The sequence below is a fragment of the Haliotis rufescens genome, unplaced genomic scaffold, assembly GCF_023055435.1.
Source record: "Haliotis rufescens isolate VD_foot unplaced genomic scaffold, xgHalRufe1.0.p SCAF_6, whole genome shotgun sequence".
Lineage (NCBI taxonomy): Eukaryota > Metazoa > Mollusca > Gastropoda > Lepetellida > Haliotidae > Haliotis > Haliotis rufescens.
The window spans coordinates 12,165,347-12,191,858 of NW_025964334.1; the positions used below are offsets into that span (position 1 = coordinate 12,165,347).

At 40.1% G+C, this 26,512-nt stretch overlaps 1 protein-coding gene across 1 annotated transcript in view; it reads right to left on the reverse strand.

Annotated features, from left to right (window-relative positions):
* Nucleotides 1-2,326: 2,326 nt before the first annotated feature.
* The window catches only part of LOC124135493, a 79,680-nt gene continuing 55,494 nt past the window's right edge, over nucleotides 2,327-26,512 (reverse strand). Inside the window, exons 9-14 of the mRNA XM_046500888.2 lie at nucleotides 25,239-25,333; nucleotides 24,254-24,334; nucleotides 16,644-16,719; nucleotides 15,389-15,490; nucleotides 5,687-14,788; nucleotides 2,327-2,491 (exon numbers count right to left, since the gene is read on the reverse strand). Coding sequence (XP_046356844.2) covers nucleotides 2,487-2,491; nucleotides 5,687-14,788; nucleotides 15,389-15,490; nucleotides 16,644-16,719; nucleotides 24,254-24,334; nucleotides 25,239-25,333 — 9,461 coding nt within the window. The 3' untranslated portion in view covers nucleotides 2,327-2,486. The remainder of the gene's footprint in view (nucleotides 2,492-5,686; nucleotides 14,789-15,388; nucleotides 15,491-16,643; nucleotides 16,720-24,253; nucleotides 24,335-25,238; nucleotides 25,334-26,512) is intronic.

The following is a 26,512-nucleotide window of genomic DNA, read 5'->3' on the forward strand; positions in this document are numbered from 1 at the left end:
TCTAAGTATTCTGTCATATCTTAAGTGAATGAGGTGTACGGGAGGCCCAATCGTTTAAGGCGCCACAATTCGCAAGACAGAGTTGCGTCTCTTGGGAACGCAAGAAACCTATGATTGTGGGTTCGAATCCCGATTCGCCCCGATGTTGTTTCTAGGTTTATCAGCACCATACCCGTGCTCGTAGGCTTCACCAAAGTGGTAAACGTCTGAGACCTGCATCACTCCATGCTTTTCTCCCACATTAAGCTGATACACCTTGATATAATTTTAATACTCACTGTTGTACCGCAACCTCACGAGTTTGCCACGAATGATTCTGCTTGTCTCGGATTCGTTCCTGACAGTGATATATATAGAGGATTCATCAAAGGCTCGGCAAATACCGATTAACTAAGACTCGGTTGATATTTCCCATATTAAAAAACACGAGTGATGAATTCTATTTATCATTTTCACATTTTTGCTTCCCAATTAAGGAATAATTGCATTAAACATTAACATTAGCAACTTGTCGAAATCTTACGTATAGATCGTGCGTAGTGATACATGTTTTCCATAGCCGTGTAAACCAAAATAAACAACCTCTTAACTCCTTTATGACATATTCCTTCGCTGAGAAAAAAAGTTCCTCGGATTATTTTAAACAAAATACTTGAACAGACTTTTGCAGAATAATTGAAATAATGTCTCCAACATCAAAGGTATCCATGTTGTTTGTAAACACCTACTCACGTGCACCGGCGAAAAAAGTCCCACTTCCGGTTATCTAATTTGCACATCTAATTTGCATACTTATGTCATTGGAGTATGACATACATGTTTTTATGTCATAAGCTTATGTCATGGATAAATGCTTTAGTTAAATGATAAATTTATTCACGTAACCCAACACTACTCATTTCGTTATCCAATCGCTATAGCAATTGGTTAAGATCGGTCTTTACAAGTGACCCTGCCAGCAGAACCTTATTACAAGGGTTATCTTCAGGTTACAATTACGCTGATGTCGTAAGTCGTTCTTGGTGGGTAACGATTTACGATTGTCGTATCGATTAACGTACGCGGACAACGCAGGCTGCAGCTAGTGGGCCTATTTCAAGCCTTATCACTGCTATTATTGAAGATTCTATGCGTTGTAATGTGGTGCGAATGATTGAATCTTTTCGTGTCCATGAAGGTTTTATGTAAAGGGAAACTTGGGCAGAAAGTACGATATGTAATCACCAGGCTTGAGAGCGTCTTCGAACGAATGCTCTGCTTGTCCATGCAAATTCCCTGACGCATTGAACAGACTGCAAAATGTATTACCCATATTTTCTTTCGTTCGGCTTAGTGTCGTTTGTTTTCGGTGGAAAATTGGCCTGTTTATCGGCATTAGCAAGACGCCAACATTTCTAAAGAAAACACCGGTCCCCCGATTCCATGTCTAGAGCATGGTATGTCGTTTACTGCCCGAACATTCGCTTTGTTGAGTTGCGTCCCTTAGTAGTGCCAGAACCAGCTGAACGTGGGTCGGGGGCGGTGGAGAAACCCCGTGGTTAAAGCGTTCGCTCGACCCGCCGAAGGCGCGGGTTCGATTCCCTACATGGATAAAATGTGTAAGCCCATTTCTGGTTACCCCCCGTCGTGATATTGCTGGAATATTGCTAAAATCGGTGTAAAACCCACTCACTCACTCATCGTGGGTCGAATCCCATATATGTCCTGACATTTATGCTTGGTTAGTTTAGTATTTTACCAGTGCTCGGAGGTATCGCCAAGAGTGGTACACGTCTTCAAAAGGCCTTCATCACTTCGTGCTTTCCTCTAACGTGAAGCTGATATAACTGAAATACTGTTCTAATGAGCGTTAAACCAAACTCACTTAAAACCCTGTGGAGATGCTCTTGTCGTATAACTCGTACTTGTAGATGATAACTTTTCGTTATTAATCGTTAACTTTTCATAACCCAATTTCATACTTCTTTGCTATATTTCTAGAGATTCCATTCAGCACAGAAAAAGTGGATCAGCCACTGACGTGTCTAGATCATATATTGTCCCTATTAAGGGACCGACAATTTGATATTCTTGCGCGTTTCTCGATTGTTTACAGGCCGCTGCCAAATATCTGGAATGTTATTGAGTGCAGCATTAAACAACAAACAAACAAAGACATCATGATAAAATAGTGCGATTGTATCCTATTGGTTAAAGCGTTCCCTCGTCACGCCGAAGGCCCGGGTTCGATTCCCACATGGGTCCAATGTCTGAAGTCCATTTCCATGATGTCACTGGAATATTGCCAACTCGGTCACTCATGACAAATTGAGTTAAAACACACACATCAAACAACAACATAGTTTATTTCAATAAATACAATATTTTACATAAACAAAGAATGTGTGATATCCTGAAGTGGTGTATTAATCTAGGAGCTATGATGTACATATAAATTATCTTAATTGTGTGATTTCTCGTTTTCTCAGGCAAAGGTCACGTGACTTCTACTCTGAAACAAAGCAAGAAAATACAACAAATTAATTAATAATATTATAAATATAAGTTTACAAATGATGATATGATATTTGCTGTTTGTAATGCCCTAACATTGAAATGTACACGTGCCTCCGAAATAAACACTTGAAATGTACATGTGCATGTACATGTACATGTTACATACGAAATAAACGTTTGACCGAGCTTAACATGTTCTGAATATTGGCGTTTACAAATTAGATGAGGTGAATTCGTTCTTATAGTCGTTCAACGATTGTTAAACTACATTTTGAACTGAGGGACAAAAGAAAGTATACCGAGTTTGTTTCTTATGTTATTGAATTTTTAAAAGAACTGTTGTTAAATTTGATTATTTCTATTTAACCATCACTCATTCCTGCAACAGTTTGTAAAAAGTAATCTGTGGTTTGGAAATTTCGTATAAAAATAAATTGGATCAATGGAGACTGGGGTAAGAAATGAATTTCCAGCCCCATGACCCAATCATGTTTGAAACGTAAATTTATGCCGTAAAATTTTTTTTTTATTGATTTTCAAAGATAAGATGTCTAAGATACCCAAAAGCAGTTGCGTTTTATGAGGATTTCTTTTTCAATTTCTCAAGGTTTTAAAGTATTCTTTTAGTGCTGACTTAGCTCCAATACAGTTAATGTATTGGAAATAATATCCCTTAACTTAAGATTCTGGATTAACGGCTAACAAAAACGCTATATTCGTACCAAGTAATCAGGTTTGTCTGTTCAGTTTCACTACCATAGACGTAAACCATCGAATTTGTTAAAGTTTGTTTGTCTGTTTGTTGTTTAAAGCCGCACTCCGCAATATTCCAGCTATATGACGGCAGTCTGTAAATAATCGAGTCTGGACCAGACAATCCAGTGATTGACGTCATGAGCATCGATCCTCGCAATTGGGATAGAATAACATGCATCAACCAAGTCAGCGAGTCTGACCATCCGATCCCATTAGTCGCCTCATACGCATTGTTGATCTCAATGGAATCAAAACGACACAATTTGGCGTTCATACGATTTTCACGAGGCTGTATTCTTGACATGACGTAAACAGTGACGGACCACTTAAACATTCTTGGGGGAACCCTTGCGAATTCCCTAGCAAGAATACATACAGAAGCGTTGTTTCTGATCATTTAAACTTTAATCTTGAAATCAGCGTTTAAGCATACATTAAAAAACGTCAGAGAGTATGACTGCATGATCGTTCACGACACATCCTAGTGAACAAAACGAAAAAATGCAAATCCAGACAATCGTGGTATCGACCCGATCCGTGTCTAGACTGCCAGTGACAGCCTACAGCAAATCTATGAATTTACCTTAGTATCTATTTGACACATCACTATAATCACCTTTCAATGATCGGCCAATTAATCAATGATGACCAACACAAGTAACCGCCACAGGTTCATTAACGACTTCGGAAATCTCTCCCGTCACGTTTATCGTGTCGGCCCTTTTTACTTCGTGTACTTGATGTTAATGTTTTACGACGCCCTGTCATTCTGACTGCCTAACTGAGGTAGTTCTTAACACACCTTTCTCATCCAATCATGATATGATCTGTATACATTTTTTTCTAAAAAAAACTACAACAGATGTTCCCGAAGAGCAAGTTGAGCATATATACGCTCACTTCACCTCTCTTTTTGAGGAACTATGTTATTCCGCGATACAGCTGGTTGTTGTATGTATGTCAGTGTAAACATGAATACACACTTTATACTTAATATAATTGTGTACAGTGAGTGAGTTTGGTTTTACTCCGCTTTTAGCAATATTTCAGCAATATCACGGCGAGGGACACCGGGAAATGGGCTTTACACAGTGTACCCATGTTGGGGAATCGAACCCGGGTCTTCGGCGTGACGAGCCAACACTTTAACCACTAGGCTTCCCCACCGTGTGTAGATGTAGACCTACATCTATCGAAGTCAATTCTTAAATAAAACACTGCAGGAAGAATAAACCATGAGCGACCAAGCCCCGAGTGGTGTATTCTTCCTTCAGTGTTTTATTTACGATGAACAACGACCACGAGGCGTATATTTCTTATACGAGATATCAACAGCCTCTTTAAGGATGTTATTGAATGTACAAGCTTCAAAACTATTTGCTCGTATTTAAATAATGATGATTCCCTGAATACAATCCGACCTCGGCAATGTTGGACAAGTACAATTAATGAACGGAGTGGGGGAGGGGGGATATTTGGTATTTCCCAGATATTCGCACTATTTTCACGTAAATTATCTGTACAATAAAACACTGCAGGGAGAATATAGTGGTTTCTTCTCCCTGCAGTGTTTTATTGTACGATAAACAACGATCATGAGTCCTTTATTTCTTATATTAGATATGAACATTATGCACAGCCTCTTTAAGGATGTTAGTAAAAAGTACACGCTTTAAAAATATTTCGCCGTATTTCGACAATGATGACTCCCTAAATAGAATCCGCCAGTGACAATTTCGAATAAGTCTATTTTATTATCCAGTGTATGACGTCATCAAGTTGCGAGCGCATGTTCGAATCACAAGAAATGACGTGAAAATGCTTTATCGTGAAATAACCACGCTTCGTTCTTCTTTGTTTTTTCGATTTATCGCATAACTATCTTATATAATGAGATAAAGACCACTGTGGTAAGATTTTCCTTTACAGGGCAAATACATATAAAAGGTATTCTCCTTCGACTACAACGTCACAAGAAGGGCATAATCTTAGGTATTTCTCAATTGATGAAACTCTTCCATTTAAGTTTTCGATCATTAAAGCCAGGTCTAAGACGAATAATATTGCTGCGAAATTCATGCACCGTAGGTTTGATAATGATATGACGTAGGGTCGGAATGACGCTGCACTAGAAACGACGTCATAGATGAAGATTGTTGACGTCACAGGATAATTGTAGTTTCATAAGACAGCGGTCGTGAACAGTGCATTTTCCAAAAGGGGATCCCCAAAGGATTAAAAAATAATGGGTAATAAAGAAATTATAACACTAAGACATATGTGGCATTCTGGTGTTACGAAAATGGTGTAAGAATTCTATTCTTGTATTTCCCAAGCGAGAGCTATGACAAACATGCTTGTATTAGGATCCCTATTTATATCGAGCCGAAAAACGAGCGTGAAGATCTTGGACTTTTAAATAACGGTTACTAACCTTGACTGACGTCAGCTTGGGAATCCCTGACTCTGACCTGGGTTGTGTGAGACCCACACACAGATCGAACCTTCATTGCATCTGCCTGACTGCTGCTCTGGGACACATCACTTCCGTTACTGTCAGGGTCTGAAGCTTCTGTGACTTTCACCGTAGGAACGTTCTTGGCTCTCTCTTTCTTCTCTTTGACCTTCTGTGTCTTCGGCTCCTGCTGTGATTCCGAGTTTGAGATGGTGGACGAGGATGAGGAACAGCTGGTGCCAAATGTCATGTTGCTGCTGCAGTTGTCTATTTTGATTGCTGGCAGCGAGGCTGTGACCTTGACGCTTTGATCTATGGTGACCCTTTTAGAACTGTCACGTGACTTTACAGATTTTAGTGATGATTTTTTGGTGAGGGACGTGTCACTTGATTTTGTCATTTTCTTTGATCGACTCTGCTTCAATTCGGTGGAGCTCGACTTCAAAGATGTTGCATCCTTTGACTGACTTCGTTTCACAATTTGTTCTTGGTGCGAGTCGCCCGATGATACGCTTGAAACGCTTGTTTTGGATTGTTGTTTGCTTTTCTCCTTCCTCGCCTCATTTGTCACTCTCCCTGAAGACTTCTTTGGAAGTCTGTCTTTACTTCCAATAACTATTTCCCGATTCACAGACATTATACTTTCGTCCGAGTCAACAGGGGAATCCATGGAGGTTTTAGACACGGACATTTTATCTGCTGATTCTGGTTGGACGAGACTACGGAATGAATTACGGGCATTTGTCGCCGCAGGACCCCCCTGCACGAGCGACAACTTGGCAAGATCTTTTATCCCTTCACCATCTCCATCGGCAGTCGCGTTCCGTTCAGCATCGCCGAGAGAAAGAACAATCTGCGAGACCACATCCTTGGCCATACTGTGGATGCTAGAACCAGTATCTGTCTCTACTTTGTCATCACTGTCCAAAGAAAGAGTCGCAATCTGTTGTGCGACAGTTTCCATATTGTTTGAACTGACTACTCCGTGTACGATGTTCGTCTTCACACCTTCTAAGGCATTGACAAGGGTATTCTCTATCCCATCTGGTTGGTCGTTGGTGCCCGTTAATGTTCCAACCAGTGTGGACAACTCCATTTGGCTCAATTTTCCCTGTTTGATGTTTGCAATGGTCTGGCTGATAACTTCAGCAACAAGATCGTTAACACATGCCAAGGTTGTCTGTTTGGTTTCTGTATCATGTGGAAGAGCTACTGGATCAACTTGAAGAGGTTCAGGGACTTGAGATGTCTCTGGTTCAAAGGTTCTTTCACTGTCTCGGGTAATAATATCAGACTGAGGATATGAGTCATCGGCCAAAGCTCGAGTCAATGTTCCCAGAACAAACTTGGCTACTTCAGAAGATGAGCCTTTATCCAAGGGAATATCCTCAGATGAAGATTTTGAAGACTTTTCAGAACTTATGATTTCCTTCGTCTCGGCCAAAGCTTGAGTCAATGTTCCCAGAACAAACTTGGCTACTTCAGAAGATGAGCCTTTATCCAAGGGAATATCCTCAGATGAAGATTTTGAAGACTTTTCAGAACTTGTGATTTCCTTCGTCTCGGCCAAAGCTTGAGTCAATGTTCCCAGAACAAACTTGGCTACTTCAGAAGATGAGCCTTTATCCAAGGGAATATCCTCAGATGAAGATTTTGAAGACTTTTCAGAACTTGTGATTTCCTTTGTCTTGGCCAAAGCTTGAGTCAATGTTCCCAGAACAAACTTGGCTACTTCAGAAGATGAGCCTTTATCCAAGGGAATATCCTCAGATGAAGATTTTGAAGACTTTTCAGAACTTGTGATTTCCTTTGTCTTGGCCAAAGCTTGAGTCAATGTTCCCAGAACAAACTTGGCTACTTCAGAAGATGAGACTTTATCCAAGGGAATATCCTCAGATGAAGATTTTGAAGACTTTTCAGAACTTGTGGTTTCCTTCGTCTCGGCCAAAGCTTGAGTCAATGTTCCCAGAACAGACTTGGCTACTTCAGAAGATGAGCCTTTATCCAAGGGAATATCCTCAGATGAAGATTTTGAAGACTTTTCAGAACTTGTGATTTCCTTCGTCTCGGCCAAAGCTTGAGTCAATGTTCCCAGAACAAACTTGGCTACTTCAGAAGATGAGCCTTTATCCAAGGGAATATCCTCAGATGAAGATTTTGAATACTTTTCAGAACTTGTGATTTCCTTTGTCTTGGCCAAAGCTTGAGTCAATGTTCCCAGAACAAACTTGGCTACTTCAGAAGATGAGACTTTATCCAAGGGAATATCCTCAGATGAAGATTTTGAAGACTTTTCAGAACTTGTGGTTTCCTTCGTCTCGGCCAAAGCTTGAGTCAATGTTCCCAGAACAAACTTGGCTACTTCAGAAGATGAGCCTTTATCCAAGGGAATATCTTCAGATGAAGATTTTGAAGACTTTTCAGAACTTGTGGTTTCCTTCGTCTCGGCCAAAGCTTGAGTCAATGTTCCCAGAACAAACTTGGCTACTTCAGAAGATGAGCCTTTATCCAAGGGAATATCCTCAGATGAAGATTTTGAATACTTTTCAGAACTTGTGATTTCCTTCGTCTCGGCCAAAGCTTGAGTCAATGTTCCCAGAACAAACTTGGCTACTTCAGAAGATGAGCCTTTATCCAAGGGAATATCCTCAGATGAAGATTTTGAATACTTTTCAGAACTTGGGATTTCCTTTGTCTTGGCCAAAGCTTGAGTCAATGTTCCCAGAACAAACTTGGCTACTTCAGAAGATGAGCCTTTATCCAAGGGAATATCCTCAGATGAAGATTTTGAAGACTTTTCAGAACTTGTGATTTCCTTTGTCTCGGCCAAAGCTAGAGTCAATGTTCCCAGAACAAACTTGGCTACTTCAGAAGATGAGCCTTTATCCAAGGGAATATCCTCAGATGAAGATTTTGAAGACTTTTCAGAACTTGTGGTTTCCTTCGTCTCGGCCAAAGCTTGAGTCAATGTTCCCAGAACAAACTTGGCTACTTCAGAAGATGAGCCTTTATCCAAGGGAATATCCTCAGATGAAGATTTTGAAGACTTTTCAGAACTTGTGATTTCCTTTGTCTTGGCCAAAGCTTGAGTCAATGTTCCCAGAACAAACTTGGCTACTTCAGAAGATGAGACTTTATCCAAGGGAATATCCTCAGATGAAGATTTTGAAGACTTTTCAGAACTTGTGGTTTCCTTCGTCTCGGCCAAAGCTTGAGTCAATGTTCCCAGAACAAACTTGGCTACTTCAGAAGATGAGCCTTTATCCAAGGGAATATCTTCAGATGAAGATTTTGAAGACTTTTCAGAACTTATGATTTCCTTCGTCTCGGCCAAAGCTTGAGTCAATGTTCCCAGAACAAACTTGGCTACTTCAGAAGATGAGCCTTTATCCAAGGGAATATCCTCAGATGAAGATTTTGAAGACTTTTCAGAACTTGTGATTTCCTTTGTCTTGGCCAAAGCTTGAGTCAATGTTCCCAGAACAAACTTGGCTACTTCAGAAGATGAGCCTTTATCCAAGGGAATATCCTCAGATGAAGATTTTGAAGACTTTTCAGAACTTGTGATTTCCTTTGTCTTGGCCAAAGCTTGAGTCAATGTTCCCAGAACAAACTTGGCTACTTCAGAAGATGAGCCTTTATCCAAGGGAATATCCTCAGATGAAGATTTTGAAGACTTTTCAGAACTTGTGATTTCCTTCGTCTCGGCCAAAGCTTGAGTCAATGTTCCCAGAACAAACTTGGCTACTTCAGAAGATGAGCCTTTATCCAAGGGAATATCCTCAGATGAAGATTTTGAAGACTTTTCAGAACTTGTGATTTCCTTCGTCTCGGCCAAAGCTTGAGTCAATGTTCCCAGAACAAACATGGCTACTTCAGAAGATGAGCCTTTATCCAAGGGAATATCCTCAGATGAAGATTTTGAAGACTTTTCAGAACTTATGATTTCCTTCGTCTCGGCCAAAGCTTGAGTCAATGTTCCCAGAACAAACTTGGCTACTTCAGAAGATGAGCCTTTATCCAAGGGAATATCCTCAGATGAAGATTTTGAAGACTTTTCAGAACTTGTGATTTCCTTTGTCTTGGCCAAAGCTTGAGTCAATGTTCCCAGAACAAACTTGGCTACTTCAGAAGATGAGCCTTTATCCAAGGGAATATCCTCAGATGAAGATTTTGAAGACTTTTCAGAACTTGTGATTTCCTTCGTCTCGGCCAAAGCTTGAGTCAATGTTCCCAGAACAAACTTGGCTACTTCAGAAGATGAGCCTTTATCCAAGGGAATATCCTCAGATGAAGATTTTGAAGGCTTTTCAGAACTTGTGATTTCCTTCGTCTCGGCCAAAGCTTGAGTCAATGTTCCCAGAACAAACTTGGCTACTTCAGAAGATGAGCCTTTATCCAAGGGAATATCCTCAGATGAAGATTTTGAAGACTTTTCAGAACTTGTGGTTTCCTTCGTCTCGGCCAAAGCTTGAGTCAATGTTCCCAGAACAAACTTGGCTACTTCAGAAGATGAGCCTTTATCCAAGGGAATATCCTCAGATGAAGATTTTGAATACTTTTCAGAACTTGTGATTTCTTTTGTCTTGGCAAAAGCTTGAGTCAATGTTCCCAGAACAAACTTGGCTACTTCAGAAGATGAGACTTTATGCAAGGGAATATCCTCAAATGAAGATTTTGAATACTTTTCAGAACTTGTGATTTCCTTCGTCTCGGCCAAAGCTTGTGTCAATGTTACCAGAACAAACTTGGCTACTTCAGAAGATGAGACTTTATCCAAGGGAATATCCTCAGATGGAGATTTTAAGGACTTTTCAGAACTTGTGATTTCCTTCGTCTCTTCTGCCACCTCATCTTTGAGCCCAGTTAATGCATTTTCAATGATCATGTCGGCAATGACTGTAGTCAGAGTTGCAAGTACCAATGAAGATGTTCCCCGGACACTGGAATCAGACGTGGATTTGGCACTTTCTGTTGTCCTATTTTGAATGGATTCAACAGCGTCTTGAAGATGACTGTATAGAAATTCCTCGAGAAGAATCGAGGAGCCTTTGGTGACATCCACAGCCCCATCGTCCGTGGATTGTCTTTTTTCTGACACAACTGATTTGAGACTCTGTAACACATAAGATTCTGTCTCTTTTGGAACCTCCGACGATTCTTTTCTCTGTCCTGCAGTAATGTCATGTGAAGACTTCTTTCTGACCTTTGAAATAAGTTGAAGTTTCGCAGAATTGTCCAGGGTCAAATACCCTTTGTCCAGCTCGCCCTGAATCTGTTGAATCAAATCGTCAACAAGTCTATCTGCCAAAGTTGAAGAACGTTTCCTTGCACCTTCATCTATTGTGAGAACCCCATTGGAAACTTCACTCTGTATTCTTCTTATAAGATCATTTACAACGTTTCTGGCGATAACGGAGGATTCTTGTTTAAGGAGTGAGGTGACACTTTCTGGTTTCAGTTGTTGAAAAAAAGACTGCCTTGGAGTTTGCATTCCACCTAACACCGTTAACAAGGTAGCTTGAACAAACTTGATAAGAAGGCCTGCATCCACACTGGACAAAATGTTACCAACATTTTTAAGTTCTGGTGTCATCACAGATTTGGTTCTGTCCGAATATGACTTAATTGCAGAAAATCGGTCAGAGATTGCATGAAAGTACACTGACGCTGTCCTCCTCTGAGATACATCGTTCACCACTCTCCGCAGGTCTTTGTGCAGAAGCTCCACATCCATATTAATAAAGTCTTTGCCTGGGCATATATCTGTCATGAACTGGGCCACACAGTCTCTGGATATGCTTCCACGCTCTAAGCCCACAATCAGCTCTTGAAGAACTGAGTTCACAAACCCAACAATATTGGAAGAAAGATGCGATGAAGATTTGATAGCAGCCTCAACTTCACGTTTTGTGTCAACAAGCGAGGTATCACTGGTAATGCCTTCAGCTATGTCCTGAGCGACCTGTACTAGTGTTTGTCTGACCAGAGACTCGATGTTCTGAGAGTCCACGGAACTGTAACTTTTAAACTGTACTGGAGTTGGAGGCCGTGACAGCACTGACTCCATTGAAGCCTCCTGACCTATTCTGTGAAGAGTGTCCCATATGAGCTTCTCCAAATCATTGCCGGATATAACACTGCTCAGCCTCCTGATAGATAAACTGCCCGTGTCGGTCGAGAGAGGCAAGCTTAGTAAGCTAACATCTTCGGTTACACTCCTCATCACCTTGTTCAACGTCAAACGTATCAGGTTCTCAATCATGAAAGAATCACTCTCATCGATCTGAATATGACTCGAGCACTTTTGGGGATGGCCAATGAGGTAACTCTGAAGAATGATAGCAAATATTTTCTTTGCGTCATCATACCCAACTCTATCTTCACTCAGAAGGCAAGTAATTTCTGTAAGAGTCATTTTCATACCTTGTGGCAAGGAATTAGCATCATCCAGTCCTCCCTCCGATAGATATATTGATGGAGTTACATCACCCTGAGGTGCAAGGGAGCAAGCGATTGAGGAAAGCATATGAACAGGTATATTCCTCTCAGTAAGATCTCTTGTGATCCTGTCAATTGCTGCAAATACCACATCAATTGCTAGTGAGGACTCTGTTGGAGAAGGTCGTTTCACTGTGGACAGATAGCTACCACCGGGGCTACTGCCAATTGTTGGGACATTTGATATGCCTTCCATAGTGGACGATCGGACTTTCAGGAAAGAGGCTGCGAGTGCTTTGAGAGCTTCTTTTTCAAATTCATCATCATCCATGTGTTCCCGAATATTGTCAATGACTTCCTTCACCAACTTGTCTGCAATTTCAGTACTTGTCATTTCCATGGGATCAATGCCTTCAGCTGAGGAAATCTGGAAGCCTTTATCAGTGAGAAGCTTGCGCCCCGTATCAATAAGTGCATTACCAATGTCCTGTATCTCTTCCTCAGTGATATTTCCGCTGTCGATTTGGTACAAGACAGAATCAATCATTCCTTGCACGTAATCCTTCTTTGACCGCTTGCTGTCATGTCGTGTGCTGATAATCTGCATGAGTTCGTGTTCCGAGAATTCCCCTGCTTTGATACTCACAAACAGCTGAGTGAGGATATCTGAAACGAAGTCCTCAATCATTTCTGTATGAGTCTTCTCCTCCTTTGATGTTACAGTATGGTACGAGGATACAATAGCCGTGACAACCTTGTCCATAGCAGCACCGACCATAGTGTTGGTTTCCATCTCGTCAAGGACATCGTTGAGAGTCTTCTTCAAATCACCTTCCAACCTACAATCCCTCCCACGAATAGCATTGACCACAGCTAACCCAATCTCTCTCACTCCATCCTGGGGCATGATTTTGGACTCGAGGTTATTCTTGATCTTACGCAGCGTTGTTGTAACAAAGTCCTCAAGCATTGAGTCACTGATGTGATCATCCACATCAAGCACATCTTTCGCTGCACTGGACAACGATGCGGATACCAGTCTGTCTAAGTCTTGATCATTCTTGATCTTACTCAGCGTTGTTGTAACAAAGTCCTCAAGCATTGAGTCACTGATGTGATCATCCTCATCAAGCACATCTTTCACTGCACTGGACAACGTTGCGGATATCAGTCTGTCTAAGTCTTGATCATTCTTGATCTTACTCAGCGTTGTTGTAACAAAGTCCTCAAGCATTGAGTCACTGATGTGATCATCCTCATCAAGCACATCTTTCGCTGCACTGGACAACGTTGCGGATATCAGTCTTTCTAAGTCTTGATCATTCTTGATCTTACGCAGCGTTGTTGTAACAAAGTCCTCAAGCATTGAGTCACTGATGTGATCATCCTCATCAAGCACATCTTTCGCTGCACTGGACAACGTTGCGGATATCAGTCTGTCTAAGTCTTGATCATTCTTGATCTTACTCAGCGTTGTTGTAACAAAGTCCTCAAGCATTGAGTCACTGATGTGATCATCCTCATCAAGCACATCTTTCGCTGCACTGGACAACGTTGCGGATATCAGTCTTTCTAAGTCTTGATCATTCTTGATCTTACGCAGCGTTGTTGTAACAAAGTCCTCAAGCATTGAGTCACTGATGTGATCATCCTCATCAAGCACATCTTTCACTGCACTGGACAACGTTGCGGATATCAGTCTGTCTAAGTCTTGATCATTCTTGATCTTACTCAGCGTTGTTGTAACAAAGTCCTCAAGCATTGAGTCACTGATGTGATCATCCTCATCAAGCACATCTTTCGCTGCACTGGACAACGTTGCGGATATCAGTCTTTCTAAGTCTTGATCATTCTTGATCTTACGCAGCGTTGTTGTAACAAAGTCCTCAAGCATTGAGTCACTGATGTGATCATCCTCATCAAGCACATCTTTCGCAGCACTGGACAACGTTGCGGATATCAGTCTGTCTAAGTCTTGATCATTCTTGATCTTACGCAGCGTTGTTGTAACAAAGTCCTCAAGCATTGAGTCACTGATGTGATCATCCTTATCAAGCACATCTTCCGCTGCACTGGACAACGTTGCGGATATCAGTCTGTCTAAGTCTTGATCACTGATATCCTCATCAGTTCCTGTGCCACTCTGAGCTTCTTTCATGATAGATTGGGTAATTGATGTTAGATCCTCCTGACTCGCCGATCCCGATCTGATGTCATCTAAGATCTTGCTGAGGGTGAAGCTCACGAGGTAGTCAGCGACGTGATCGGAGGGAGATGACGCAACATCATCACCTTTCCTCTTCCCCGAAACATCTTTGACTCTCAGGATATCCATGCAGTATCCTGTAAGCTTCACCAGATCATCCCGTTTGATGCGGCGGTGGTTGAGGTCATCAAGAAGACGGAGCAATAGAGATTCAACAAACCCACTCTTTATCTTTGTAGGCATAGATGGTTTTTTCACGTCAAAATCAAACTCTGATGTGAGCGGATCACCAGGCAAAGGAGATGGCACCGGTGTCAGCATGTGCTCGGACACAGGTTTTAGATTTGACCCACAGCTGCTGACGTCAAGACTGTCCATTGTAGAGGGGATGATTGACTCGTCGAAGCTGAACCGTACTGACCTACGTCTTGAATCTGAAACAAAGAATACAAATGAGGGGGGCGAATTAAGATGCTTTGAAGAGTGTGGAGTTTGGGTTCACGCGGATTTGAGCAAAATTAAAGCTACCTCATGGCCGGGGACACCAAGAAAGGGTGTGGGATCAGACCGGTTTCTCGGTTCAACGAGTGGATGTTTTGACCGCCAGACTAGTCGAATGTTGTTTAACGATGCACTTAGCAACATTCAAGCTGTATGATGGTGGCCGTTACAACCAGTAATCTATAGCCATCTTTTTACCTTTCGTTGGCGTTTGTTTTTACATATTATATAATTTATTTATTATATAATGTATGAGGCGTAGCGCGAAAAAAACATAATGCAGATTAAGCCACTGTTGATGTCCGGTTAGAATTGGCCACCATCAACCTATGCTTGACGCAAGCTGTGATTTGGTTGAGTGCATTTCATCGTTGCTCATAATATCAATCACTGGGTTATCTGTTCCTGGCTTGATTACATACATGCCACTGCCATGTATCTATCTGATGAATATTGCTGAGAGCGGCATTAAACAACAAAGAAAACAAACATTATTGTTAATTCGTCGATCCTCTATATAACCCAATCCTTACCTCCGATGGAGCTATCTTCAGAATTCTGCGCGATGAAGGACAGTTCTTCATCCGTACCAGTGTCAGGGCGCTCCAGGTCGTACATGTAGTCATCATACAAGTCTGCAGGAACAAATAAGTGTGTCAATTATTGTTCGACACACCAGATACCTGGCAAAGAAATCTGTTTCGAAAATCTCAAAAGAGGTTGGCGTTGGGCTGAGATTACTGTAAGCCCATTGGAACTTCTGACCTTTGCGGTGGACCGCGCTGGATAAACTGACTTTGGAATCAATACCAGTCCTTGTTAAGTGACGAACGAGCCACTATCTCGATATATTGATTAAGTCAAAGTAGTGTTATGGTTTCCACATAATTCATATTGCACAACTCGATATATATATACTACACAAGAAAGTCAAACAATACCCGATCATCACTGATTAACTATAGTCATATGAAGAAATCGGGTGTTCTTTAACGTCTGTTGAGTAGTATATATATATATATATATATATATATATATATATATATATATATATATATATATATATATATTAGTACATTTCCGTACTCTCGTCAGTCAGACCGATTCTGATACTGTAATGTCTCTTTTCTCGTAGTCCTTTCGCTATGGGATATATATATATATATATATATATATATATATATATATATATATATATATATATATATATCAGAATTGACGAGAGTAGCGAAATGTACTTACGTTCTAGAAGAAGCATTTGCGTCTACGTATCGTCATCAAGAATACAACTTTAAAGAGATGCAGTTTCAATTTTACGATGCATCAAATTACAAACAATGAATAAGTTGGAGCTTCATACTTAGTCTTAGCAGCGTTGTACATCTTGTACACGTTGTTATAACGTATAAATATATTAGTCTAGATTGATTAAGAGACAATAGTAAAGGTTTTGTCGATTTGGGCATCATCATTGAGTGGGTTGGTTTACCGTCATGCCGACAGTATTTCAGTCATATCATAGCGTTATCAGCTTGATAGAGGAAGGCCGGAGTGATTCAAGTCTTCGCTTTGGTGAAACCCAAGAACAATGGTATGGTGCTGACAAACCTAGAAACATTATCAGGGCGAACTGAGATTCGAACCAACAATTTCTGGCACGCCTAGGGGACGCAACTCTGCACATCGAATTGCGGCGCCTTGCATGACGGTGCCCCCCTGTGTCCCCTGAGCCCCTGAGCATTATTGTAGGTGGCACTATAGCGAGGGAAATTTTGCCTCTGTACTAACCATCATTAGAGTCCATCATAGAAAGGGAGGCTTGTTCACCCGACTCCAACATACGGAGGTACGCAGGGTAGATGTCCTGAAAAAAAATTGAGCATTGGGATGGTTGTTGTGTAATATACGAATGAACATGTTTCCACAGTCAAAAGAGAAAGGCGATTCAATGTCGGTCGTTCCTAGTCAAATGCCAAAACGTAATAAGGGACGTTCAAGGGGCGATAGTGCGACTGAGAAAAGTGTTCCTATATACCGATGTCAATCATTACACAATGCAACAGGACTTTCTTTTAAAATGGCTTTTTATTTTTTATCAAGTAACGTTGCTGAAAAGTACACTCTATGTATGTCGGAATTTTTCCAAAACTTGTGCGACATCCATCTATCGAATTTCTAGTGGCAACAACATAATATAAATCGCACAAATCACTCTAGTGTTTCAACTTCTGGAGTTCAATAAGCATCCAAAGGGGTCGAATATCGAATATTGACCTCAACGATATTTAATGAAATAACCATAATTGTGGCTTCTGTTATTGTCAATTTGTTTATATATTTTTATCCACCAACTATGTATAGCAGATCCTAACCACACCCGCTCCCCATCTCATTCTCTCGCATCTCCGCCGCTGCTGTCGCCACCTCGGTGACAATACATGTTTGTTTTGTTTTGTTTGTTGTTTAACGCCGCACTCGGCAATATTCCAGCTATATGACGGCGGTCTGTAAAATAATCGAGTCTGGACCAGACAATCCAGTGATTGACATCATGAGCATCGATCCACGCAATTGGGATCGATGACATGTATCAACCAAGTGTACAATGCTAGTTAGTGACTTCGAGATCCAACCAGTAATCGAACTATGAAATTGCGAAATATAATGAAAGTTATAACCACAAAACCCTATATTTGAAACGTCAATTGTGAATCGTAACGACACATATAGTTGCAGCATAACATTATGTTCTGTAAATATCAATGATATTATGTTTTATTCTAACGTCGAATTTTCACCATATTTAAATCGCCCTATCATACTTGAATTTCCGTGACTATCTCTTGACTCAAGTTCATAATTGTCAAGTCACTGGACTCTTTTAGCGCTTGTATTTTTTAATCAAAGATAAAAAAAATTCTCGATTCCTTGATGCAAACGAAAACAAGTTAACTTTAAATTTTTTACAAAAAACGTAATCAACTAATTGTGCGAGTGAGTTGGGTTTTAACTCCGCTTTGAACAATATTGCGGTTATTTTAAGGCGTGTCAGCTAAATGTGGGAGGGAAGCCCGGACTGATGCAGGACTCCAAGGTTTACCACTTTGGTGAAACGCAAGAACACGGGTATGGTGCTGACAAACCAAGAAACAATCGGGCCTAACCGGGATTCGAACCCGTTTGAATTTTCTTTTTTAAAATGTTGTTTTATGTTCAGGAAACAGTAGTATTCACTCCAAACTGATTCCTTAACAAGATTATCGCTGTTTGGGGGCAGCGCGAAGAATCTATAAACCCAAAGCGAAGATCAACTGACGAGCAAACCGCCTATCCGGTAGGCTAGTTTAAATTATTTCATTTGGCGAACTATTCACCAAGTTAACATGCCGAGAAATAAACGTGATTCAAATAATAATCGTAACAATTTGAAACGCGTAATAAAACGGCTATTTTTCGGAAGCGATATTTACTACTTTAAAAGCTCATCAAGAATTAATCAATTTTAGGGAAACCTCAATCTCATCAAAACAACATTTCAAATCACCAGATGCACCAACTTAACAAATTATAATAAAAATACCAAATAACCAGATTACCTGCAATGTACACATGCGCATCCTTTCAACTCGGCCAAAGCGGACGGTCAAAGTGACATGTAGCTGAGATTGACATGAAATGTACAATTACTCTCTCCCAGCGATATTGACGTGCGGTCATAAACCCTGAGGGAAAGTCACAAATCACAGTTTCCTGTGATCGTAATGGGTTTGATAACAACAAGGTCCGCCCTTGGGTCGTTGGTCATGATGTTGTAATATGATAGTGTGTAAATAAGCGTATTGTATAAAGACGTTTCAATATTTGAAGTGTGAGGTCGACAGCCGATTACTTAACGAACGTGTTATTATATAATCAGATAATTACATATGAACGTTTGTCGTATTTAATTTTTTATTGTTTATACTGTATATAATTAAATAACATATTTACAGTACAGCTTAATACTATTTTAACCCCCGGATCCATGTTGATGTTTTGACGCATTTTTTTGTGAAAAAATATCCTTTACGTGAAATGAGGTCACGCGACACAAGATGTCTTTATATTTCTGCAGGAGTGTTGAATTTCCTGTCTCATACAAAAACAGTTCTCATGCTGCTTAAAAAAGAAAGTGCGAAATGTTATCCAAGATATATTTTGCTTTGCGTAAAAAACGGGTTAAAGGCGCCCTTCCAGAAAGTAATCGGACGGCGGGGACCATTATATCGCTATAAAATACACGATGTTGCTTTGTGCAAGTTGGTTACGATATACGGCAGGAAAATGGATGCAGCTTACAAAGAAAGAATTCTTCGAAACATAATAAACGACATTTTATTCTCATCATTAAATTCCGTTCCCGATATTAAAGTCCTTATTATTGAGAAATCAATTATGTTTACACCGAATTGCAAACCGCTAAATAGAGCAGCTGTTATCGTGGTAGTTAACCCTCCCTGGATGTCACAGGATCAAAAGTGACCTTGCTCTTCAACCCTCATTTTGAAGCCGATAAAACTGAAACTACATCACGCACATAAAAACACTCTATAGTCTTGAATTCTGCGGAAGATTGTCTGCTCTGTACGGTGGCCCATAAGAGACATGGAGTCTGTTTTTCCATATATTGATATTTCACTTACATTTATCGTAACCTTTTGCAAATTAACACGATTTGTCTTACAAATATGTGATAAATCATGTGTAAAGAAGATATTGAATCGCTGAAAAACGAAACGAAAATGTCAAAAACTAAAATGAAAATACAGAAAACTATTTCTACCGCGGTGATAATATTTACACCACGGTGATAATATTTACACCGCGGTGGAAATAGTTTTCTGTGTATTCATTTTAGTTTTTGACATTTTCGTTTTGTGTTTTTGACATTTTCATTTTAGTTTTTGACCTTTTCGTTTTGTTTTTGACATTTCCATTTTAGTTTTTGACATTTTCACTTCACATTTCAGCGACTCAATAGCTACTTAAAAGTACATTTTCCATGTTTTCGGATGTTTTTATACATGATTTATCACATATTTGTATGGCAAATTGTGGTAATTTGCAAAAAGTTACGATAAAAGTAAGTTAAACATCAAAATATTGAAAAACAGACTCCATGTCCCTTATGGGCCACCGTAGCTCTGTAATATCAGCATCGTCAAAACACGTATGTCCTCGCGTCAAAGGCCGCGTTCGTAGTCCCATATGGGTACAATGTGTCAACCGTCCACAGCAGCGGGATGACACTGGAATATATCTAAAAGCGGCTTTAAATCTACACTGGAAATAGTCTGTTTTAAATATCATGGGGTTTTTAAAAATAAAATAGAGATATTTTAACTCTTCTGTGTGGTGTGTTTTGAATGCATTAAACCTTTGGAAATAGTATCTCTATTTTGTCACCTTCATAAGCTATATTTCAATTGTTTGGGAATTGAGGGGGGGATACTATTTATTTATTTATTTATTTATTTATTTATTTATTTCATTTACAGGGATGCATGGATGCATTAAGTTGTACTTATTTGAGCAATTTGGGGTAATTTGAGACATTATTTAAATGATCAATTCACATCACTTTCATCGCATTCTGTTTTTGGATGATCGAGTAAGGTGACTCTCTGGCGTGGACGTTATATATTTACATGTTATGATAGTATAATGGAGTCCACGTCAAGTCTACGTTACACAAGGTATATCCACTGCGAACACTTCTATAACTACAGGCTACTTATCAAGGTCGAAATAATGATTGTCGAATCTCTTATACAAGCTTACATGATCGACTTTCGCAATAAGAAGACATCAATCTATCTAACTATATGGAATTCAATACGAAACGGCAGTGAACGCTGTCATTTATCACAACTTCCTCAAGGCATACAACACCATCGACATTATGGCAACATTAATGGCTTGAATGTCGCAATAGCTTGCGTACTTTATCAAATAGCGAAAGAGTGGCCATAAGTACTTACTTAAAGTAGATTCTTGCTCAGAATGTTTGTTTGATCAAGGTCTCAATAAACCTTTCTAAAAGTTCTGTGATTGACAAGTGGAGGACATTTTCAAACTGACACACCAATGACATGAATGATGTTCGAAACAATTTTGACTTGAATCATATGTTCCCGGTTGTTCGTTGCCAGGTGAACGAACTGACTTGCCTTTGCATGTGTTTGTGACGGGTGCCATGGGATTGTTTCCCTGATGACTCGAATAGTTCAAAATATAAAACAACGTTCATACACCCACAATCGCCAAACTTTCAACTCTCGCCACACATAATTGACTAGACCGCCTCAGTGGTCTAGTGGATAGAGCATCTGCCAGGAGAGCGGAAGGTCGAGGGTTGGACCCCGGTTGGCGTCATACCTTGGACGTTAAAAGACGGTGCTTTTTTATTATCCTGCCTGGCGGTCGGCATTAAAGGGCAAATACAAGGAGTCAGTATACTGTGTCTGTGTGGGGCATCATGTAACTGCAGTATGGTATCTCAGTGGGCTAGTACTATAAAATTGGCATTAGCCCGGAATAGAACAAGTAGACACATACACACGTGCATGCACGTTGCTCTTTTAGAGTAATAATCTTAAACGCGACGTTAAACGCCTTTCATCTCACTTCAACTTACAACTCAGCTACCTCCCTGCGGTTGACGCAAATACATAAGGCAGACTGCGTTTAAAATATCTGCGCAAAACATGCCATTATCCTTTGGATCCTAATTCACAGCATACCTTACATCATAGTTTTAAGCCTTATACTGTATACACATCTGTCATAACAAACTAGTTCCAACGAGTTCCACACAACGAGGTTCGACTGTAGTTCCTTTTTGTGTAAACTTGTCCTTTAAGTTAATTTGTCCGGACCATCCAATCACTGATGAATAATAAATATGGGCGCTGACCCACTTGCACAAAGCGGCGTTAACGCTAAGTGAGTGAGTTGGGTTTAACGCCGATTTTAACAGTATTACAGTTATATAGCGGCATGTCAGCTTAAAGCCCGAAGTGATGCAGGTCTTAGACGTTTACCACTTCGGTGAAACCCACGAGCACGGGTATGGTGCTGACAAACCTAGAAACATAATCGGGGCGAACCGGGATTCGAACCCACAATCATAGGTTTCTGGCGTGCACAAGACGTCTAGACGACTGGGTCTGTAAATCTGTGTTAAAGTGAGTGAGAGAGTATGGTTTTACGCCGCTTTTGGCAACATTCCAGCAATATCACGGCGGAGGACACCAGAAATGGGGTTCACACATTGTATCCATGTGGGGAATCGAACCTCGTACGTCAACAATTGTTGTGACGAATACATAACTTTTGTAAATCTTGGTAATGTTCATACATGACAAGTTTAGATGTAGTTCAAACAAGTTTGATATTGAGACTAAAAGGAGAGTTGACCGCCTCCGTGGTCTAGTGGTAGAGCATCTGCCAGGAGTTCGGAAGGTCGTGGGTTGGACTCCCGTCGGCGTCATACCATGGACGTTAAAAGATGGTGCTTTTTATTATCCTGCCTGGCGGTCGGCATTACAGGGCAAATACAAGGAGCGTCCGCCCGGAGAGCGGAAGGTCCGGGGTTCGATCCCCGGCCGCGTCATACCAAAAGACGTAAAAAGAGTCTTGTTGTTACCCTGTCTGGCGCTCGGCAATAAGGGGCTTAAACAAGGACAGGTCGGCTCGGAGTCAGTATACTGTGTATTCATGTTAAACAGCGGCATGGTATCTCAGTGGGCTGGAGCTATAAAATCGACATCAGTCCGGACCAGCACAAGTACAAGTACAAGCACACACACACACACACACACACACACACACACACACACCTGCATGCACGTTGCTATATACGTAAGTGCAATAATCTTGAACGCGACGTTGAACCTCACCTCACCTCACCTCACCTCACCTCACCTCACCTGGAAGAAGAGTTAACATTCCACGCAACGAGATTATGAAGCGAATGTAGGTCTTGTGTCTTTTGTACAAATTCATTTCTTGCAGGTGTGCCCTGCTAAGGGACAAATACGTCGTACATATATCCATATCAAATATTGTCGTTACCCAAATATTCAGGAGTTCAATGTGCTTCCGTTTACTCCAAATAGAATAGAAATAGAATAGAATATAGAAATTACACTAAATTAAGCTATATTTTTTTCCACCCCTGTAATGCCGTTAGATCAGTGTAAGTATCTGTGTCATCCGGTTTAGCCAGGAACTCTTTTCTACACATGGCCTGTGGCCTCAAATCACTATTTAAATAGGATTGAATATGAGCCGGGTCTACAAGGAAACTTAAGTTGATTAAAGGCGGGGATTTAATAGGGAACTATGGTAACAGTTTTGTTGGTAAAATAAGACATCAATGGAAATCGTAAAATTCTAAGATAGATTTGCAGAGAAAAAAACAAAATCTGGGAATTTCGCAATTGATAAATGTCACGTGTATGTTTAGAATCATTGCCTGGGTAAAAAGAATTGATAAGAACGATATTATATTGGAAATGGTCATTCGTGGTCATTCGTTCCATTTCAGTACGAAAGGGGGCGAGCGGTGACGAAGGAACACATAGTGTTACTTGCATCCTCGTCACAAAATGCAACCAGTGCATCCGACCTTGTCAAAGGAACATTACTCAAAGGTCATAAATGTGATCGGTTTCAGTAGAGAGGCATGTTTAATAATAAAAAATAATAATCTCCATCTATTTCCATCAGAGTTTAAATCTACCTCTATATTATTCAAATAAATGTCATACTTATAAAGACGATATAATATCGACCATTGAATAACAGGTAAAGAATGTGTAAACATTGACCGTCATAACTGTCCTGATTTGTTGATTTAATTTCAAAGATAAAAAGTCTAAGACACCCATCGGTATTTTTTTTCAATTTTTCAAAGGTTGAAATCAAATTATATTTTTAAAAATAAAACCGTACAGCTGTATTCTTTGAGTTCCAAAGCGCTAGTACAGTTCATGTTTTGGATATATTATCGACAACTAAAGATATTTCAATTGAAAATCAAACATATCATAAAATCAACTGAGATATAGTTTCTTTTGTTCGGAGTCCTCAGTTAATAAACCACTACTATAAAACTCATATAGCTTGACTATTATAAGCCGACTGAAATCGGCCTCATTATGTTGGTGACGACCATACATCAGTCGCGCATGAGCAAACGGTAGAATCAGGGCAAACTTGATACCACAAGAACACTAAAACCGGACCTTTCGTACCGTACATTGGGATCTCACTGAAAGCAATCGTTCACGCAAAATGTTAAAACGACATTGATCCAAAATTTGGTTGGGTTTTCTTTAAAGAATGGTACTCACGTTTTTTACTTTGCTGACGACGGATGCAACCAGGTCGGAAGCAAACCTTTGCATTCCCAAATCCTCCTCGTCACCTTCCGACTATTGAGATGACAGAATCAATGTAAATGATGTCTTAATAATAGTAATAATAATTATAATCATCAACTTCATCACAAGCCTTTACCTTGAACTGAAGTAGTTCCTGTGTTCAGGTCACGTGTTACTTTAGGTCTTCCAGTCTTTGGGCATCGTTCGCTGGGTTCCTTTATGCTTACAATCTCATGAATCTGATCTTAGTTCTCGCTATCGCTGAACAAAGATCCGAGGACATCCCATTAAGGGTCACGTCAGAACGACCTTTTATCCAACCAATCAGAGCGTCGCTTACCAATGTGACAGTCGGAATGTGTTTTCTAATCACGCAATATTTAACACGGGGTATTCCGAACGACAGTTACGGGTTTTATGATTATATCCATACAATCTAGGCCATCTATAAGCCATCCAAAAATGTTCTTCTTATCAGTTTTAAAAAATTTTAATCGAGAATACGTCAAAATATGTTTCGAAGCGTAGGCGCCAGTTTGAAACTAGTGTCGTAAAGCTCGAGAAAGCTGCCTTCTGATTGGCTAATGTCGATTTCTTGTCAGTCATTTCATAGGTCGGTCAAAATTCGCGAAAGGTCGTTCTGACGTGACCCGTAATGGGATGTCTTAAGATCTTTGTTTAGCGGTAGCGAAAACTAAGATCTGATTTTAATGAGATTGTTATGCTTACAAACATTGATCTATTTGAAATACTGTTTAGAGCACTGATACATTAAACTCACTCACTCTTTCAACAGATTAGATCGATGAATTCACATACATATATTAAGTATTACGACTTTATGTAGACTATACAGACATATAAAGTAATATGTTTTTATCCGAAAGTCAAATACCAAGGATTAGATAATATTCTCTGATATATTTCAATCTATCCTATAAAAAGTATGACATACCGTTCCGTCTACATCTGACCGCGATGTGACGCTTTTTACAGCCTCGTCAATGACGGCGTTAATCATCTGCATTAACTCCAACGATTCGCTACTTCCTGCAAAAAACAAGTAATATATCTTAGCAAAAAGCCTGTTTTTCCAAAAAGTATTTTTTTATTTAACACCACAGTCAGCAATATCCTTGCATTATCCCAGCGGCCTGTATATGATCAGATCTGCACCAAGCAAACCAATGGTTGATAGTACGAACAACGTCCGACGCCGTCGGGGTCAGCATTAAAGGGCAAGTTCACACGGAAATGAACCTATTTTTCTTGTACTTTTTCCACATTAAAAGTGTTAACCTAGAAGTGTCATAGACAAAAATATAAAAAAATCACTAATAATGGACATATTTTTTGCATTAAAATGATTTATATTTTTCAAATTTACCAAGTGTTCTATTTCCATAACAAAAACACCATGGCTTATGCCCCTTACAATATGACGTCATTGGTGCCAATTGATAAACATTATGACGTCATCATGCTTTGTTAGAGCCGCTTCACGTGGTGTAGGTACAGGTGTGTGATTCTAGCGTCTCAGATGCCAGCCAGCATAGTGTTATGCTGAGTCACCACTGCGCCGGAGTGTGTCGCAGGCCATGTTGTTTTATCATCCAAAACTAGCTCCCACAGGAGATATCGCTTGGATTAGATCAAGCGATATCTACACTGTAGATATCGCTGCAGTGAAATTACATCACAATGCTTTGCAGACCATTGTGACGTCACTGGTTACCATGACATCACAATCAAATGACATCACTAATGGTCTGCTACTGAAGCTGTTAGCAGTACTTTTTACACTGAAGACACTGCTAATTACTGTCTACAAATTGAAAAAGTTGGAAGAATGATGTTGGATGATAAATAAAATCTCACCCTCGTGTCTTTTGATATCAAATATATCAACACTCGTTGATAAAAATGGCAAAAATCCTCGGCAAGCCTCGGAATTTTTCCACTTTTATCAACTCGTGTTGATATATTTGATATCAAAAGACACTCGGGTGAGATTCTCTATTTACCACAAACTGGTACTTGATATCTTTTGCGTTGAGAATAGACAGGGACCCAGTTGAATTGGCACCAATTACGTCATAATCTAATGGGGATAACTCAGGCCTGTTTAGCTCGAAAAACGAAGGCCTCATGACGGCATATCATTTTCACACTATTGTGAGCTTCCTACTTTCACTGTGAAAAAATTGAGTGTATATTTTCAAACACAGA